The 17,035-nt window shown below is 43.0% G+C and overlaps 1 protein-coding gene across 1 annotated transcript in view; it reads right to left on the reverse strand.

The window, feature by feature from the left end:
• The window catches only part of ccdc82 (coiled-coil domain containing 82), a 105,774-nt gene that overhangs the window by 79,482 nt on the left and 9,257 nt on the right, over window positions 1-17,035 (reverse strand). Inside the window, exons 2-3 of the mRNA XM_078545812.1 lie at window positions 10,943-11,505; window positions 4,170-4,347 (exon numbers count right to left, since the gene is read on the reverse strand). Of these exons, the coding sequence (XP_078401938.1) occupies window positions 4,170-4,347; window positions 10,943-11,500 (736 nt within the window). The 5' untranslated portion in view covers window positions 11,501-11,505. The remainder of the gene's footprint in view (window positions 1-4,169; window positions 4,348-10,942; window positions 11,506-17,035) is intronic.

Below are 17,035 nucleotides of genomic sequence, written 5' to 3' on the forward strand. Positions count from 1 at the left end.
GCTTTGAAAGGAAACAACGTTAAATGGAGCATCTTAAAGCGAGGACAATGAATAAGCTTCGGTCTCCCAGAAGTTTTAGTTTCCAATCCCAGTTTCAGTCTTAGTTTCCTGAGAAACTGGAAGGGTCAGTTTCCTTTCTCAGTTTCCCTTTTCAATTAATGTCTGTCTCAAAAAAGATGGTTTGAAACCAAGGATTCCATCACATTTCCCCACCTTGGGAAGAAGAAATCTTTACTGTGGTAAGGTTATCTTCACAACAGTTTCAAAATATGACAAGTTCTTATCATCCAAAACATTTTAACAAACAGCTTATTACATACAACTGGAGATTTTTTCTGCAGAACCTTTCCAAAAACACCCAGTGAATTATGATCAGTGTAAATTAATGTCTCTCTTTGTTTATTTGAAACATGCATTTCAAATTGTTGAAGAGCCCAGACAAGGCATAATGAGCCTCAACTTCCGCGGAGCGGTAATCAGAGCCAGATTGCTACTCCGCTCCTAGTTTCTTATCTCAAAGTCCTTTCAATCCTTTCTCACCCAGCCTTTCAACTCAGACCAGGCGAGAACTCTGTAGTGCAGTACACTCCTGAGGCCTTCTGTTGAGGGCTGCAGAATCGGATGCAAGAAGGCCACACCCCCTTTTTACAGCACCAGCTGCCATAAAGCAGGTAAGTTTAAAGGTCCAGTCACTTTCAAGCCATGGAGAAGGTAGGTTTGTAAGATAAGTGGGTCAGGGTTGGGAGGGGGCCAGGTGTTCCGTGGGTGGGGGGTGAGGTTTGTGCAGTCAGTGGGGGTAGCGGGGGAGTCCTGTGGGGTCAAGGGGATGGGGGGGTCTCTTGGGGGGTCGGGGTTGGGGGGGTGGGGAGTGGTTGGGGGGTCTGGGGTGGTTAGTAGAATAGTAACCCATAAGCTAGAAGTAGTTTTAATTCTTCTAAACTTTCTCTGGGTAACTATTGCTGTATGACAGTCGGAACCATCCGAAGTTTGCAATTTAAATCACATTTTTGGATGGTTCCCAGTGCAAGGCAAGTGTCCATTGGAAGTCTGCACTTCCCAGGCAATTGCCGTGCAATCCTTATCTGGAAACTTCCCCAGACTTTGGGGTACCCCCCAGATAAACTGCCTTGGAGCTCGGGAGTTACAGGCCACTGTTTCCTTCTCAATTGTGGAGTATTTGTGTTGGTATGTATTCAGTTTTCTTGCGATATAACTGACAGGATACTCTATAGTGTTACCCTGTAGCACACCGCTCCTACATCACTAGCATCAATAGCTATTTTGAATGATTTATTGAAATTTGGAGCAGTCATAACAGGTTCATTTATTAATACAGCTTTAATCTTTGAAAGGCAGCCCGACAGCACTCTGTCTGGTTAACTTTTATATTTTTCTTCAGCAAGTTCATTAATGGAGTGACTGCAGCACTGAACTTCGGGACAAACTTCCTGTAAAACCCATACAGTCTGAAAAACCATGGTATTTTCCGTTTTGTTTTAGGGACAGGAAAGTCCATAATTGCTTGAACTTTAGCTTCTCTGGGAAACACTTGGCCTTTCCCCATGACATGTCCCAAATAGGTGACTTTGGCCTTGGCAAACTCACTCTTCACCAAATTTATCACCAAATCAGCTTAATCAAATAGTTCAACACGTTCTTCCCAAGTGTTACTGTAGACCAATAGGTAATCAACATATACAACACACTTGTGTAATCCAGCAATTCCATGGTTTGTCAATCTTTAAAAGTTAGTGGTGCATTCTTCATTCCAAATGGCATAATCTCACATTGGTACAGGCTGTCTGGTGTTATGAAAACAGAGGGTTCTTTGGCTTGATTTGTTAGTGGAACTTGCCAATAACATTTTAGCTAACCTATATTGCTCACAAAGTTGAATTTCCAACTCTATCAATGCAATTTTTGAGTCGAGGAATTGTATTTTTTTTGTTACAGCATTAACTTTTCAGTAATCAATGCAGAATCTTAGTGATCCATCAGGTTTAAGTACCAGTACAACTGGAGAACTCCAGATACTTTGACTTGGTTCAATTATATCATTGTCCAGCATAAATTTAATTTACTCTCTGACTTGAGCCAATGTTCCAGGATTGAGTTGGTAAGGGTATTGTTGATGGACGTAGCATTTCCCACATCAAGGTCATGCAAAGTTCACCCTGGTCTAACTATACACACTGACCCATAATTTTCTAGCAGCTTGGGCTATGTCACCCTGAGAATCCTCTAGAATATGGTGTAATATTCTACCCAAATTTTTTAATACCTCCATATTGGTTAATTTCATTACTGGGGATTTGATATGAGAACTTTCAATGTTACTGTTTGATCACCCATCTTCTTTACTGGTACCGTCTTTTCCAAAGACTCCTTATGCATCTCTATTACTGCCATCGATTTAACTTTCTGCTTCCAGCTAGTCACTTTACATACCTTGTCTTACAGCAGTGAAAGCATACTGCTTTCTTTACATGGCTTTTATCCCTCTATACTATCAATTTTAATGACCGGAACAGTTTCTGCTTTCTCCCTAAAGCCACAATCAATTCCCAAACTTCCTATTTCTCCAGTTTCCCTTTGAGTTTACAAATGAAGGTCTACTGCCCTATAGCTCCCTATGTGATTTACCGGATCTATCTGCCGGAACCTTAGTTTTCCTTATTTTAAAAATCCCAAGGCCTTCCAGGTGTGACCTAATAGCCATCGGTACACTCTTTCTAAATTCTTCCATTATTATTGCTTCTTTCACATTCTCAAAAGTCTCCTCGAACTTCATTGACCAAAACTGCCAGTCAAACAATATTTCTTTCTCCATAACAAATTCTACAAATGTTTGATTCTGTCTTTTCTTCAAAGGCCAAAATTTTAATTGATAGCCTTCAGGGAGAAGCACATGAGCAATAGGTACCGCAGTTTTAACCATTTCATAATCTGAAGACTGTTCATCCAACAGGCTTGAATAAACATCCAATGTTTTCCCTACTAAGACACTTTGCAAAGGAATGATCCACTTCTCTTATGGGCAAGCTAGTTTTGTGGCAGTTTTCTCAACAAACACAAAGTACCTTTCAACTCCTTCCTCACTAAATTTAGGCATGAGGCGAATATTCCCACCTAAATCAGCTGCCATGAATACTTCATTTTGTGCATGTTAACAGTAACCCCACTGTTTCAACCTGGGGTGTTCATTGATGGCTGCTTGGGGTTAAGGGCTATCCCCTCCAACCATGGCTAATGACACCAATCTGCAACCCCACAGTGCCACAGCAATCAAACACAATGCAAGCCAAGTCACCAGGAGGAGAGTCATCGAACTATCATCAGGGTCCCTAAGCAACACTTCAATTCCTGGTGCTACTTGCAATATGTTCCAGACAGAGTTCCTAAATCATACTCAACTGCTGTGTCCTACACAATAGAGGCATTAGTTCCCAGAGAATTGGAGCTGCAGAAGGCAGTTGAGAAATGAAGTCAATGAAAAGTAAAATCTGGCTGGGTGTAAAATAGACATCCAATCCAATACCATCAGTTTCTACTAGACAGGATAAGTCAAATGACTTTCAAAGATACAGAAACCATAGAAAAAGAAAATGTGAGAGAGGAAGGAAGAAAAGATGAGAGTGAAAGACAGGATAAGTGAAAGACAAACTGCAAAATGGAAAGAATTTTCAGAAGCAATTAGAGAGTGGGTGATACTGCAGGAAGATACAGACACTTTATTTCACATTTAGTTGTCTATGACACAGGAGATCAATGTTTTTAAAAACAGTTCATTAGTCCTTGATCAGTCGGAGTTGATTTTTAAATTGTTATTTGCTCACAAGTGTTAAATTGGAACATTTCTGCATCTAGCTCAAACTTATCTAACTTGAGAAAACTTAACACTGCCATCACCTGCAAAACATAAAATTACTCCAGTCATTTCATCTTAATGAAGTCAAATATAAGAAAATCAAAAACCAGTTTAAAAAAATGAATATTTAATTTTTCTCCAAAACTCTGCAAACAACAATACATGGAATTAAACCTCAATTTAGGATGTAATTGGTCAGTGTTGTGGCCATCTTGAGTTAATGACATTTATCTCCTGCCTCCTGATTCTACTAGGTTAGTAAGAGAAATCTCATGAAAATAGAAATCCCAATATTACTTACGCTTTGGAAGATGCTTTGCCAGGAGAGACTTTGATGATTTGGGTTGCCCTGATGTTGTCACATGGGGCTCTTTTTCATCAAAAACAATGAAGTCTTTTAAACTGTCATTTTCCCACTCTGTATCAGAGGTGTTTTCCACTTCGGAGAGAGAAGATGGCCTAGACTCTTCTTCTGATTCCTGATGAGCAGACAAGATAGATATCACAATATCTTGAAAATCAAAGGGATTCACGAGTTAATGCCACTTACACAATGAATCTATTCCTGTATAAATCCATCCTATCATTTTACTCTATTAATTTAGTGTCTTAGAAGATGTAACTGAGTACACATAAAACCACTGTGATTAAAGTCTGTGAAATATCTTCCTGATTCTAAATGAAGTTAAGTAAAACTCAGGCTATTAATTTAACATAGCAACACACATTATTCAGCCTGACCCCAACTGTATTCACAGTGACACATGAATGATCCTGTTCAACTGTTATATTTGATAATCTCTGGTTATGCACCATACAGGAATTACCAGCTGTGACTGAAGTGAAGAGGATAGTTTTGGTCTCCCAGAAGCCACCCAGATTTACCTTTCTGGTTCCAAGTGGGTTGCTGTTAAATAAATGCATTATAATGACTCCCAGAAGAATGAGCGTGGGGTATTGTCACTGGACTGCTAATCCCAGGGTAATGTACTGGAGATATGGGTTCAAATCCCACCACGGCAGATAAAAAAATCTGGAATTAAAAGGCTAATAATGCCGATTGTCGGAAAAACCCATCTGGTTCACTAATGCCCCTTTAGGGAATGAAATCTGCTGTCCTCACCTGGTCTGGCCTATATGTGACTCCAGACCCACAGCAATGTGGATGACCCTAAAATGGCCTAGCAAGCCACTCAGTTGTATCAAACTGCTACAAAGTCTAAAAAGAATGAAACCAGACAGACCACCTGGCATGGACCTAGGCACCAGAAATGACAATAGCAAACTCAACCCTGTTGACTCTGCAAAGTCCTCCTCAGTAACATCTGGGGGCTAGTGCCAAAATTGGGATAGCTGTCTCACAGGCTAGTCAAGCAACAGCCTGACATAGTCATACTCACGGAATCATACCTTACAGATAATATCCCAGACACCACCATCACCATCCCTGGGTATGTCATGTCCCACCAGCAGGATCGACTGAGCAGATGTGGCGGCACCATTGTATACAGGCGGGAGGGAGTCCTCAACATCAACTGCAAATCGCATGAAGTCTCATGGCATCAGGTCAAACATGGGCAAGGAAATCTCCTGCTGATTACTACGTACTGCCCGCCCCCAGCTGATGAATCAACGTTCCCCCATGTTGAACATCACTTGGAGGAAGCACTGTGGTTGGCAAGGGTGCAGAATGTACTCTGGATGGGGGACTTCAATGTCCATCACCAAGAGTGGCCCAGTAGCACCACTACTGACTGAGCTGGTCAAGTCCTAAAGGACATAGCTGATAGACTGGGTCTGCAGCAGATGGTGAGGGAAAATATACACATCCTCACCGCAGATGCATCTGTCCACGACAGTATCAGTAGGAGTGACCACTGCACAGCCCTTGTGGAGCCGTTCCGTCTTCACATTGTGGATAGCCTCCATCGTGTGGTATGGCACTACCACAATGCTAAATGGGGTAGATTTTGAACAGATCTAGCAACTCAAGGCTGGGCATCCACGAGGCGCTGTGGGCCATCAGCAGCAGCAGAATTCTGCTCAACTACAGTCTGTAACCTCATGGCCTGGCACATCCCCCACTCTACCATTACCATCAAGCCAGGGGATCAACCCTGTTTCAATGAAGAGTGCAGGAGGGCATGCCTGGGGCAGCATCAGGCATACCTAAAAATGAGGTGTCGACCTGGTGAAGCTATAACACAGGACTACTTGCGTGCCAAGCAGCAAGCGATAGACAGAGCTAAGTAATTCCACAACCAATGGGATCAGATCTAAGCTCTACAGTTCTGCCATATCCAGTCATGAATGGTGGTGGGCAATTAAACAACTCACTGATGGAGGAGGCTCCACAAATATCCCCATCCTCAATGATGGAGGAGCTCAGCACATCAGTGCAAAAGATAAGGCTGAAGCATTTGCTACAATCTTCAGTCAGAAGTGCCAAGTGGATGATCCATCTCGGCCTCCTCTGGAGGTCTCCAGCATCACAGATGCCAGTCTTCAGCCAATGCAATTCACTCCATGTGATATCAAGAAATGGCTTAAGGCACTGGATACTGCAAAGACTATGGGCCCTGACATTATTCCAGCAATAGGACTGAAGGCTTGTGCTCCAGAACTTGCCGCGCCCCTAGCCAAGTTGTTTCAGTACAGCTACAACACTGGCATCTGCCTGGCAATGTGGCAAATTGTCCAGAAAAGGCAGGACAAATGCAACCCAGCCAATTACTGCCCCATCAGTCTACTCTCCATCATCGGTAAAGTGATGGAAGGGGTCATCAACAGTGCTATCACGTGGCACTTGCTTAGCAATAACCTGCTCACTGACGCTCAGTTTGGGTTCCGCCAGGGCCACTCAGCTCCTGACCTTATTACAGCCTTGGTTCAAACATGGTCAAAAGAGCTGAAATCCAGAGATGAGGTGAGACTGGCTGCCCTTGACATCAAGGCAGCATTTGACCGAGTGTGGCATCAAGGAGCCCTAGCAAAACTGGGGTCAATTGGAATCAGAGGGAAAACCCTCTGATGGTTGGAGTCATGCCTAGCACAAAGGAAGATGGTTGTGGTTGTTGGAGGTCAATAATCTCAGCTCCAGGACATCACTGCAGGAGTTCCTTAGGGTAGTGTCCTAGGCCTAACCATCTTCAGCTGCTTCATCAATGACCTTCCTTCCATCATAAGGTCAGAAGTGGGGATGTTTGCTGATGATTGCACAATGTTCAGCACCATTTGCAACTCCTCAGATACTGAAGCAGTCCATGTCCAAATGCAGCAAGACCTGGACAATATCCAGGCTTGGGTTGACAAGTGGCAAGTCACATTTGCACCTCACAAGTGCCAGGCAATGACCATCTCCAACAAGAAAGAATCTAACTATTCCCCCTTTGACATTCAATGGCATTACCATCACTGAATTCCCCACTATCAACAGCCTGGGGGTTACCATTGATTAGAAACTGAACTGGACTACCCATATAAATACTGTAGCTACAAGAGCAGGTCAGAGGTTAGGAATCCTGTGATGAGTAACTGATCTCCTGACTCCCAAAAGCCTGTCCAGCATCTACAAGGCATGAGTCAGGATTGTGATGGAGGAGTGTAGCACCAACAACACTCAAGGAACTTGATACCACCCAGTACAAAGCAGCCCACTTGATTGGCACCACAACCACAAACATTCACTCCCTCCAGCACCGACGCACAGTGGCAACAGTATGTACCATCTACAAGATGCACTGCAGGAACTCACCAAGCCCCCTTAGACAGAACCTTCCAAACCCACGACCACTATCATCTAGAAGGACAATGGCAACAGGCACATGGAAACAGCATGACCTGGAAGTTCACCTCCAAGCCATTCACCATCCTGTGTTGGGAATATGTCACCGTTTCTTCACTGTAGCTGGGTCAGAGTCCAGGAACGCCCTTCCTAACAGCACTGTGGGTGTACCTACACCACATGGACTGCAGCAATTCAAGAAGGCAGCTCACCATCACCTTCTCAAAGGCAATTAGGGATGGGCAATAAATGCTGGCCTAGCCAGTGACACCCAAATCCCATGAAGGAATGAAAAAAAACTTGAATGATGCTGTTTTGCTGGTCACTAATGAGCTGCAGGTTGAAAGATATATGTGGTGGCATCGAGCGAGCCAGCTCAAAGGGCCATGGGGGCATAACCTATGACTCCTTTGGTTCTTCAGGGATCCTGCCTCTATGTAAAACGGCAATGTCATGTCCTGCTGCTGCTATTGTCTATGCAGAAGGAGAAAAGAAAAATCACTTGTTTGAACAAACAATGGCATCTAATACTTACTTAATACATCAGTGCAGCTGTTTAGCTAATGCTGCAGATGTTCCCAGACTGTAATGACCCTATAGCATAGACACTAAGGACAGCTAAGACCTTAATAATCCTTCAGAGTGGTGCCTATGCAGTTCCATTTTGGAAAGTAAGACCTCCGCAGACACTGTTCCATCAAGCCAATGGCTGTATTCTCTGGTATGAAATTACCAGTGGATGGCTGTCGGGTGCTTCCAGTGCAGCTTCACTAGCCTGACATCAAACAAGATTCCTGCCCTTCTCCCAAGGAGCAAAGACAGAGAATTCCCAATTCTCTGGGCCACATGGAGGAACAAGGTAGAGGAAATGACAGCAACCAAGCAAAAGATTCAAAGGTGATGGCAAAGAAAAAAATAAAACATTTTGCATCTGACAGAGAAAAATTTTTTTGACATCTGTATTTAGTTGAATCATTGTTCTTCTGCATTCTCAATGAACCTGGCAATCCTGGGCATCTGCATAAAATGGTCTCTGGTATGGATAAGTGCAGATGAGCAGAAATGATGGAAAATAGGTTCTATGATATCATGTCATTACAATACCAACTCATTTGCATACAAAATAAGCAGCTTTATTTCTAAAATTTGTTGGAAGGATGTGTGCAACTCTCACAAAGCTACATCTCATCCCTAATTTACTGACAAAAGTGGTGCCAACCTTCTTTTCAAGAAAGACTATCCATAAAAAAATGTCACTACATTACCATGTTAAGAAATAATTATATGTCCTCAGTGGAGTCCACGATAGGCAGCCTCTCTTGAGTGGATGCCTATGACAATGTATCCAAACTCTAATTACAGTATCTGCAGCTAGAAAAGCTATTAAAGTGCTTGACTTACTTAATTTATCTTCTTTATTGTATGAAACTCTTGTACAATTATTGTATTTATAAATGTAGGGAATTGTAGGAGATTTAAAATGTTCAGTACATTTTAAAACACGTCTAAGTCACATTTTTAAAGAATTTTTATGATCAGCAATCTAAAGAGATATAAGTTAACATTTTCATAGCTTTTACAGACAATCTTTTACAAAGTTCACACTGTGAGACACTGGTGGAAAAATTGTGTTGCAGTTAATTAGAGAAAATGATATATAGTGAACTTTGAATACAGTACAGTAAAACCTTCTAGCAATCTAATTATTATTTTTCTTCAACACCACCCCCTAGCATTTACAGAGCACCTTCAGTGTAAATAATATCCCAAAGTCAACTCACATATGTATCCATGTACCTATTTCTATACAGCACATGGACTTCAGTGGTTCACAAAAATGGATCACCACCACCTTCTCAAGGGCTGGGCAATAAATCCTGGCCTTGCTAGCAGGGTTCACATCCCATGATCGAATAAAAAGTTATGCAATTGGAGAGTGGACACTGATCCAACGCAGAAAAGATTAGAAGGGTGGTCAAAAGCTTGGTTGAGGAAATGGGTTTTCAGGAGGTTTAGAAAGGAAGAGAGGGCTGAAAGGATTTAGGAAGAAAATTTGACAGTACAGAAACCAGGACAATGAAGGTTCTACCTCCACTAGTACAGCAAAGGGCCAAAGGCAAAGGAAAATTGCTTAAAAAGGTATAAAGTGCTAGATGATATTGTGGAGATAGGGTGGCAGTGATGCTTTGGAGGGATTTAGCAATGAGAATGCAAATTTTAAATTTGGACATGGGAAGTCATGGTAGGTCAGGAAGGACAAGATGATGGGTGAGTACAAGTGATTTGCGCAACAGGATGTATGAGGCAGAGTTTCGAACAAGCTAAAGTTTAAGAAGTGTGGAAAATAGAAAGTCAACAAGAAATGAATTGGATTAGGTGGGTCGGGAAGCGGTGACCGCATGTATGATGGTTTTGGCAGCAATGAGGGGCAGGGGCAGCACTGGGGTAGTAATACTATGGGACAGAATTTTACATTCCCCTGCCAGCGGGTTTGTAGGCGGTGGGTGATCATAAAATTTCTTCGACCGCCTTCTCGCTGGGCAGCCTGCCACCCCGACCTCACTGTAACTTTACGCTTGGACAGGAGAGGCCTAGACCTCAATCCTTACGTCAATTGAGGCCCTTAAGTGCCCAATTAATGACTACTTAAGGTCCACTTCCTGTCCAGCCTCAATTTTCAGGCTGGTAGGAGGAGTTCAGAGGCAGGGGGAAGTCCGGAAATGAACCATGTTCAGGTCTTGGGCAGGAAGGGGACGGGGAAGGAGCGCCTCCAACAGCAGTGCCCTTTTAACATCAGCAAAGCACCCCTGCTCCCAATAAGTTTGACCCCTGCGGGGGCTCCCTCACCCTCCCGGCCTCTCTACCAACATCCCCACTCCGTTCAGACTCACGTCCCCTCTCCTCCCTGCCCTGAGACTTACCTGGTCTTGGATTCCCAGGGCTTAGGCTCTGGCACTAGAGGGACTAGAGAGCTGCCGGATAATCTGATTGGCCAGCAGCTCTCTGAGACAGGACTTCCTCGAGAGAGAGAGGGGCAGAAGTAATGTCTCCAGCCAATTTGGATTTGGTGTTAGGATGACCCTGCCATCCTAAAAATCCTGGCCATGGAGTTGAAAGCATATGGTTCTTGAATGGGGAAGATATGGGGTTTGAAGCACAGCTTGGAGTTGAACAGAACTTAAAAACTGTTCAGCCTGGAACAGTGAAGAGGGAGGATGGAGCCTGGAACAGGAAACAGAGTATGCGGTGTTCATGAGTCTTTTATTTATAAATTATTGTAGAAAACAAACCTCAAATAACTCACAGCCACCACTGGTTGTGCAGTGAGGCTGTTTCTTCTTTGACAACCGTTCAAGCTCCATCTGTCGTTTCCTCTTTCGAGCAATTGTTAGTTCTTTCTCTGTTTGCGAGACATCTTCATTTTTTACATAGGAATTAGTAACAGAAGTTCTCTCCTCCTCACTGCCTTCATCCACATCCTGTATATAAATACGACGTGAATTGCCTTTTAACTTCCTGACTGGTTGGCTATAAATTTCACTATCTGAACTGCTGTTACTGTCTGTCAATAAGTTGCTCAAACATAAGCGTTTCCTTCGAATAACATTACCCTCATCTGAGCTGTCTGTTTTATGGGCTGTGTTCTGCATTTCTTCATCGTCTGAGGTACTGCTCCTTGGCTCTTCATCATCACTCTCCTCATGTGAAGATTCCTCTTCCTCATCCGTATCACACAAAAGAGAAACTGAGTCCATCCGCGTGCGCCTTCGGTCAATTCGTGTTTTGGGTGAACATTGTGTTTTGCTGGTTCTTGCTCTTGTTTCGTATCGAACTACTGCAGCTGCCATTGTTTCTGATTAAGAAGAAAACAGGGATGGTATGAAATTATAAAAACATTAATATCAAGCTTATAATATCTATTATTCTATACTATACACCTAGCTTCCACATACTTGTCCTATTGTATAACTACACTCTTTTCTAGGCACACTTTGACAATTAGCTCAAAATAAAACAGCAGCAAATCAGAATCAGTAGTATGGAAGGTAAAGATCTAGAAAACTGCCAAGGAGAAACTACACAACTTAGGCAAACAACTGATTCCAGAAGAACACAGCAATAAACAGTAGATAAAACACATTTCACAACTGATATCTGTTCATTTCCTTTTTTGTGGCTTTGAATAACTGTTTTTAAAGCTTTTTATACAATAAGGAGATTTTCCTGTTCCTCCCAACCAGCATGCCGGACAGAAGCAATGTAGTCTGCTGTTCCTAACCAGGAACAGGAGCACTGAGATCTATATTAGCTCACTGCCCTGAGGCGGATCCATCTCCTGCCCAAGTCTGGAAAGAGGAGCAAATTTCAACATGTAGGTGCAGACAAACCTCTGAGGTAAGGACCTTTTATCAAGGTCAGCAGTTAGAAATCCCCGATTACTCTCAAAACTTTCAGGAGTTATTTAATAACAAAAACGGTTATTTAATTAAAAGGACAACTTAAATTTATGCAGCCTCTTTAATATAGGAAAATATTCTAATGCACTTCACAGGAGCATAATTAGACAAAAATTATCATTGAGTCAAAGGAGGAGTAATTAGGAGGGTTTCTCAAGGAGGTAAGTTTTAAGGAAGATGCAGGGAGAGGTGGAGAAACAGAGAGTTAGTGAAGGAATTCTAGCTATAGTGCTAGACGACTACAATTAACAGTATAAGTTTCATCACATTTCTACTTCTCTGTGGCTCTGAAGAAGAGTCATACGTCAACTCTGTTTTTCTCTCCACAGATGCTGTTAGACCTGCTGAGTTTTTCCAGCATTTTCTGTTTTTCTTTCAGATTTTTTTCCTTCAGAATTCATGGAGGTTTGTAAGGCTGGAGGAAGTTGGAGAGGGAGGGAGAGGCAAGGCCAAGGAAATATTTGAATATGAGAATTAGAATTTTACAACTGATACATTGGCGTTCCAGGAGCCAATGAAGTACCGTGAGCAGCAGGCTGATGGGGGTGAGTGGAATTTGACAGATTAGATTATGAGCAGCAGAGATTTGGATCTGCTTGAGTATGCGGAGCTTTTAACTGCAAGTCTTTGGCCTGCCCCAGGGATCCTGCAGGCTATTAGTGACAGGCCACAGTGTCATGTTTCATTTAGCATTCTGACATTACAATGCCAAGTGAACACTCCTCCAGGACAATTAGGCAGTAAAGAAAGGAAAAAAGGACTTGGATTTATATAATGTCTTTCCTCTGGACTTGCCAAAGCCAATGAAGTACTTTTGTACTGTAGTTACTGTTGTATATTGGAAACATGACAACCAATTTGCACACAGCAAGGTCCTACAAACAGCAAAGAGATAAGTGACCAGCTTATCTGTTTGGTGATGTTGGTTGAGGAATAAATGTTGGCCAGGGCATTGGTAGAATTCCATTGCTCTTCTTCAAATATGTCACAAGATCTTCTGCACCCACTGGAACAATCCTCATCTGAAAGACTGTACCTCCAGTAACGTAGTAGTCTGTCAATGCTGCATTGAGGTGTCAACCCAGATTACAGGTTGCAATCCTGAAGGGTGATCACAAATGAAAGGCAACAGTGCTATCACTGATTGGCACAATAAGCCTGTGCCCACTGTAGAGGAAAACGCAGCTTGCCCTCCCCTGGGAATTCTGAAGTAATGTGAAAAAGGCAGAAATCCAGTAAAACAGAATTCTAACCCCTTTCCTGTCCTTGTAACAAGGACGCTCCCTGAGGACACGTGTCAGGAAAATTGACTCCAGTGTAACATTGCAAAACTTTGAAACTCCAGCTCTCCCATGTTGTGGCATTCTTAAGTGTTTCCCAGGTCAAAGTCACTTTGATGCCAGCACCTGCTTTCCCTTTAAGAGGTGCAGGTAAGCTTTAAGTGATTCTAGTCACTCATGATATTGATCCCTTGCTGATGCATCCAGCCAATGAGCAGCTTGGTTAATGCTGTCTAGATAGTGAAACATTGAAATGCACAGGCACCATAAGGTTGGCATGCTGCATGCATTACAATCAACGGGCATGGGTTAATCGCTACGCTTGTTCTGGGGTGCTACCAGATATAATCCTTCATCTGTTTTTACACCATTTTCGTGGGTATTAGTGCAGGTGACAATTGTCAATATAATCAATGTGCTTGATGCACACTGGAACATTAATAATTGCAATATCATTACTGTAAAGTAATACATAAACATTCTGTATTTAATAACATAGAAAATCCCACCTCCAGTAGATCCATTGTGTGCTTTTATTTTAAATAAAAATAATAGATAGCTGGGAGCTATTATAAGGTATAATCTCAGCAGTTGTTTCTAATGATGCCAAAAACAGCAATGCTCAAATGCTTTTCACATGATCTGAAGCTCAGGAAATTCAAGGTTTGAGATTATTCCATTTTGGGTCTCTTCAATTTAACTGACATCATGCTAGCTTGTGCATTCATTTTGCTGAAGTATGTTAATGGCCATAATGAAGGATTAATCACTGCAAGTTCATTGATAATCTAGTGCTCATTAACAGTAAATTGTTGAGCAGACATAAGCATGGTAAAACCCTATCCCCAACCTCTCTTTCCTCTCCAAAATCCTTCAATGTCTTGCTGCCTGCTGAATCCGCAACCATCTTTCCCACAACTTCGTGTTTGAACCCTTCCAATCAAGCGTCTACCTTACTGCATTATGAAACAGCACTTAGCAAATTCACAAATGACATCCTTTGTAATTATGACTGTGGTTAACTATCCTTCCTAGTGCTTTTTGATCGGTCTGTAACCCTGGGTGTGGGTTGACCATTCTTTTCTAATTTTTCTCCTTTGTCATCCAGTTGGGGATGTGGGGGGGGTGGTGGCAAGTAACTGCTCTCACCTGGTCCCATTCCTTTCTCGCCTGTTGGAGCCAGGAAATCACCTGCAATGGCTTCACTTCCTAATTCCACCCCAAAACCTCTGGGGTTCCCATGGGGAACCATCCTTGGCTCCCTCCTAATTCTCATCTACATGATACCCATTGGCAACATTATCTGAAAACACATCTGATTCCACATGTACACTGATGACAACAAGCTGTACCTCACCACCATGTGTCTCGACCCCTCCAGTCTCTAACCTGTCACACTGCTTGTCCGACACCCAGTAATTTCCAGAAATTAAACTAAGACGACCAAAGGCATTGTTGCCACAAACTGCGTTCCCAGCACCAACTAATGGTAACTCATTGAAATTGCACTGATCACCAATAGTGAAGTGGTAACATTCAGATTTCCTTCACAACCAACAGTAATACATTACCTCACTGAAAGTCTATATGTAACTGATTGTAATTGGTGTAATCAATGTTCTCTTTAAAACTTAGTTGCTGTGCATAGCCCATTTTTTTTAGTACACAGTCCCTTTAAACTTTTTTGCACAACTGCACACACTTATCAATCCCATGCCTACTACCCCCACTCCTGGCTGTGGGTCAAGAGGTGAGGAGGGGAGCGGCTGCAGCCCTGTAGCCTCGGGGGACCAGGTTCAAGTGACGAGTCCTGCGGCCTTGGGGGCTGATCAATTAGTCTTGGTCTCCGGGTGACCAGCTACAGCAACACTCTGCTGAGGCAGTGTAGTGGTTGGCATGCAATGGCCACCCCACGTTAAAAAAAAATTCATGCACTGGCATCTTCCACTCATCAAAATGAAGTTTGAAATCTGGACTGTCAGGACTCCCATGGACAAGCCCAACAGTGACTGATCCGAGTGTCGCACCACCAACATAGCTCAGGAACTCAGGCATCTTGACATCAACGTTGCCGCCCTAAGTAAGGCACATTTTGCAGGAGAAGGCCAACTGAAGGAGTAAAGTAGCAGGTCCACCTTTTTCTGGAAGTCCCTTACAGAAGAGGATCAACGCTTCCACAGGCTGGTCTTCGCCATCAAAAGTGATCTTGTTTGGCGCCTCAGCGACTCCCCCTGTGGGATAAGCGAGTGTCTCATAACTGCCCAGCTCACCCTAATGAGGAATCAGGATGCCACTGTTATCAGCATGTTCGCTCCCACACTTGAGGCAACAGATGAGGCAAAAACAAGAATTCAACACCGACCTTGAGCAATCCCTAGATCGAGTTCCAGCAAGCAACAAACTGATCCTTCTCAGAGAATGTGGAAGGTGATTCCACTGAATCTGAGACAAATACTTGAGACTGGCTGTTGTTACCAGGACAGGACTGTCAGGATTCAGTTGTGCGTAAATTCCTAGAAGGTTATGGAAAGAATCTTGAGGAAGGTGTGATTGGCAAAGAAGGTTAGGGAAAGCAAACTCCAACAGAGTCCTTCACCTGACAAAATGTCTGGAACATGACCTTGTCACAACCAACACTCTGTTCCACCAGTGAGACAAGCACAAGACTTCATGGCAACATCCACAGACCAAACACTTGCACCTGCTTGACTACATCATTGTTCAAGCAAGGAACTGCAGAGATGTCAACGTCACCCACCCCATGACAGGTACCAATGACTGCTGGACCAATCACTGCCTTAACCGAGCTATCATCTCCATCAACCTGGCTCCCAAACAACAGAGGCAACAGAAGCAATGCCACAAGAAAATTAGTATGGAATGCCTCAAAAGATCCCAACAAATTGGCCCTTCTCAGTCAGCACCTCACTGGCAACCTCTCAAGCTCCAGTCACCAAGAGCCACCGTGTGCCTATAGTGCCGGGTCAAACCTAAAGTTCACCCTAACAAGCCTGCAAAGAGGCCCTAGTCCTCTCTACCAGGAAACATCATCTGGTTTAACGAAAACAACCAAGAGATATAGGACCCAATCAAGAGTAAGTGCAAAACTTCTGCAGACTAGAAACTTCACCCCATCTCAAGAGAAAAGCTGCAGTTCTATAGGTGTAGGCAACAGTACAGCATAAAACCCACAACATAAAGAATAGTGAGTTGAAAGAGCGTGCGAGACCCAATAACTCATGGACACCGACAACATGTATGGTTTCTAATTGCCTTTGAGGTGGTGGTGATGGTTGCCTCAGGTTTAATCCAAAGTATCATTTTGCAATGAACTCCTCACAGCAGCGAGGTTGGGTTCTTGAAATGACACATGAGCATAGATTTCTGAGGAAGAAGATGAAGATAATGACAAATGTGAACAAATTATAGTGGTCAAAAGGCATTTTAGTCCTTTGATTAATGTGTTCATTGTGGGCCCATTTTAACTGTGCATGCTAGAGAGTGTTTGCACTTTAACTGTATGTGGAACAGATTGGTTTTAACATGTTGCCTTGATTCATTTAGTAGTGAGGAGCGATGTAAGGTTAAGCACCTGACTGAGCATTCAGAATGACCAGATGTTAGTTTTGATATTTTGGTGTTAAAT

The sequence above is a fragment of the Cetorhinus maximus genome, chromosome 7, assembly GCF_964194155.1.
Source record: "Cetorhinus maximus chromosome 7, sCetMax3.hap1.1, whole genome shotgun sequence".
In the NCBI taxonomy this organism is placed as follows: Eukaryota; Metazoa; Chordata; class Chondrichthyes; order Lamniformes; family Cetorhinidae; genus Cetorhinus; species Cetorhinus maximus.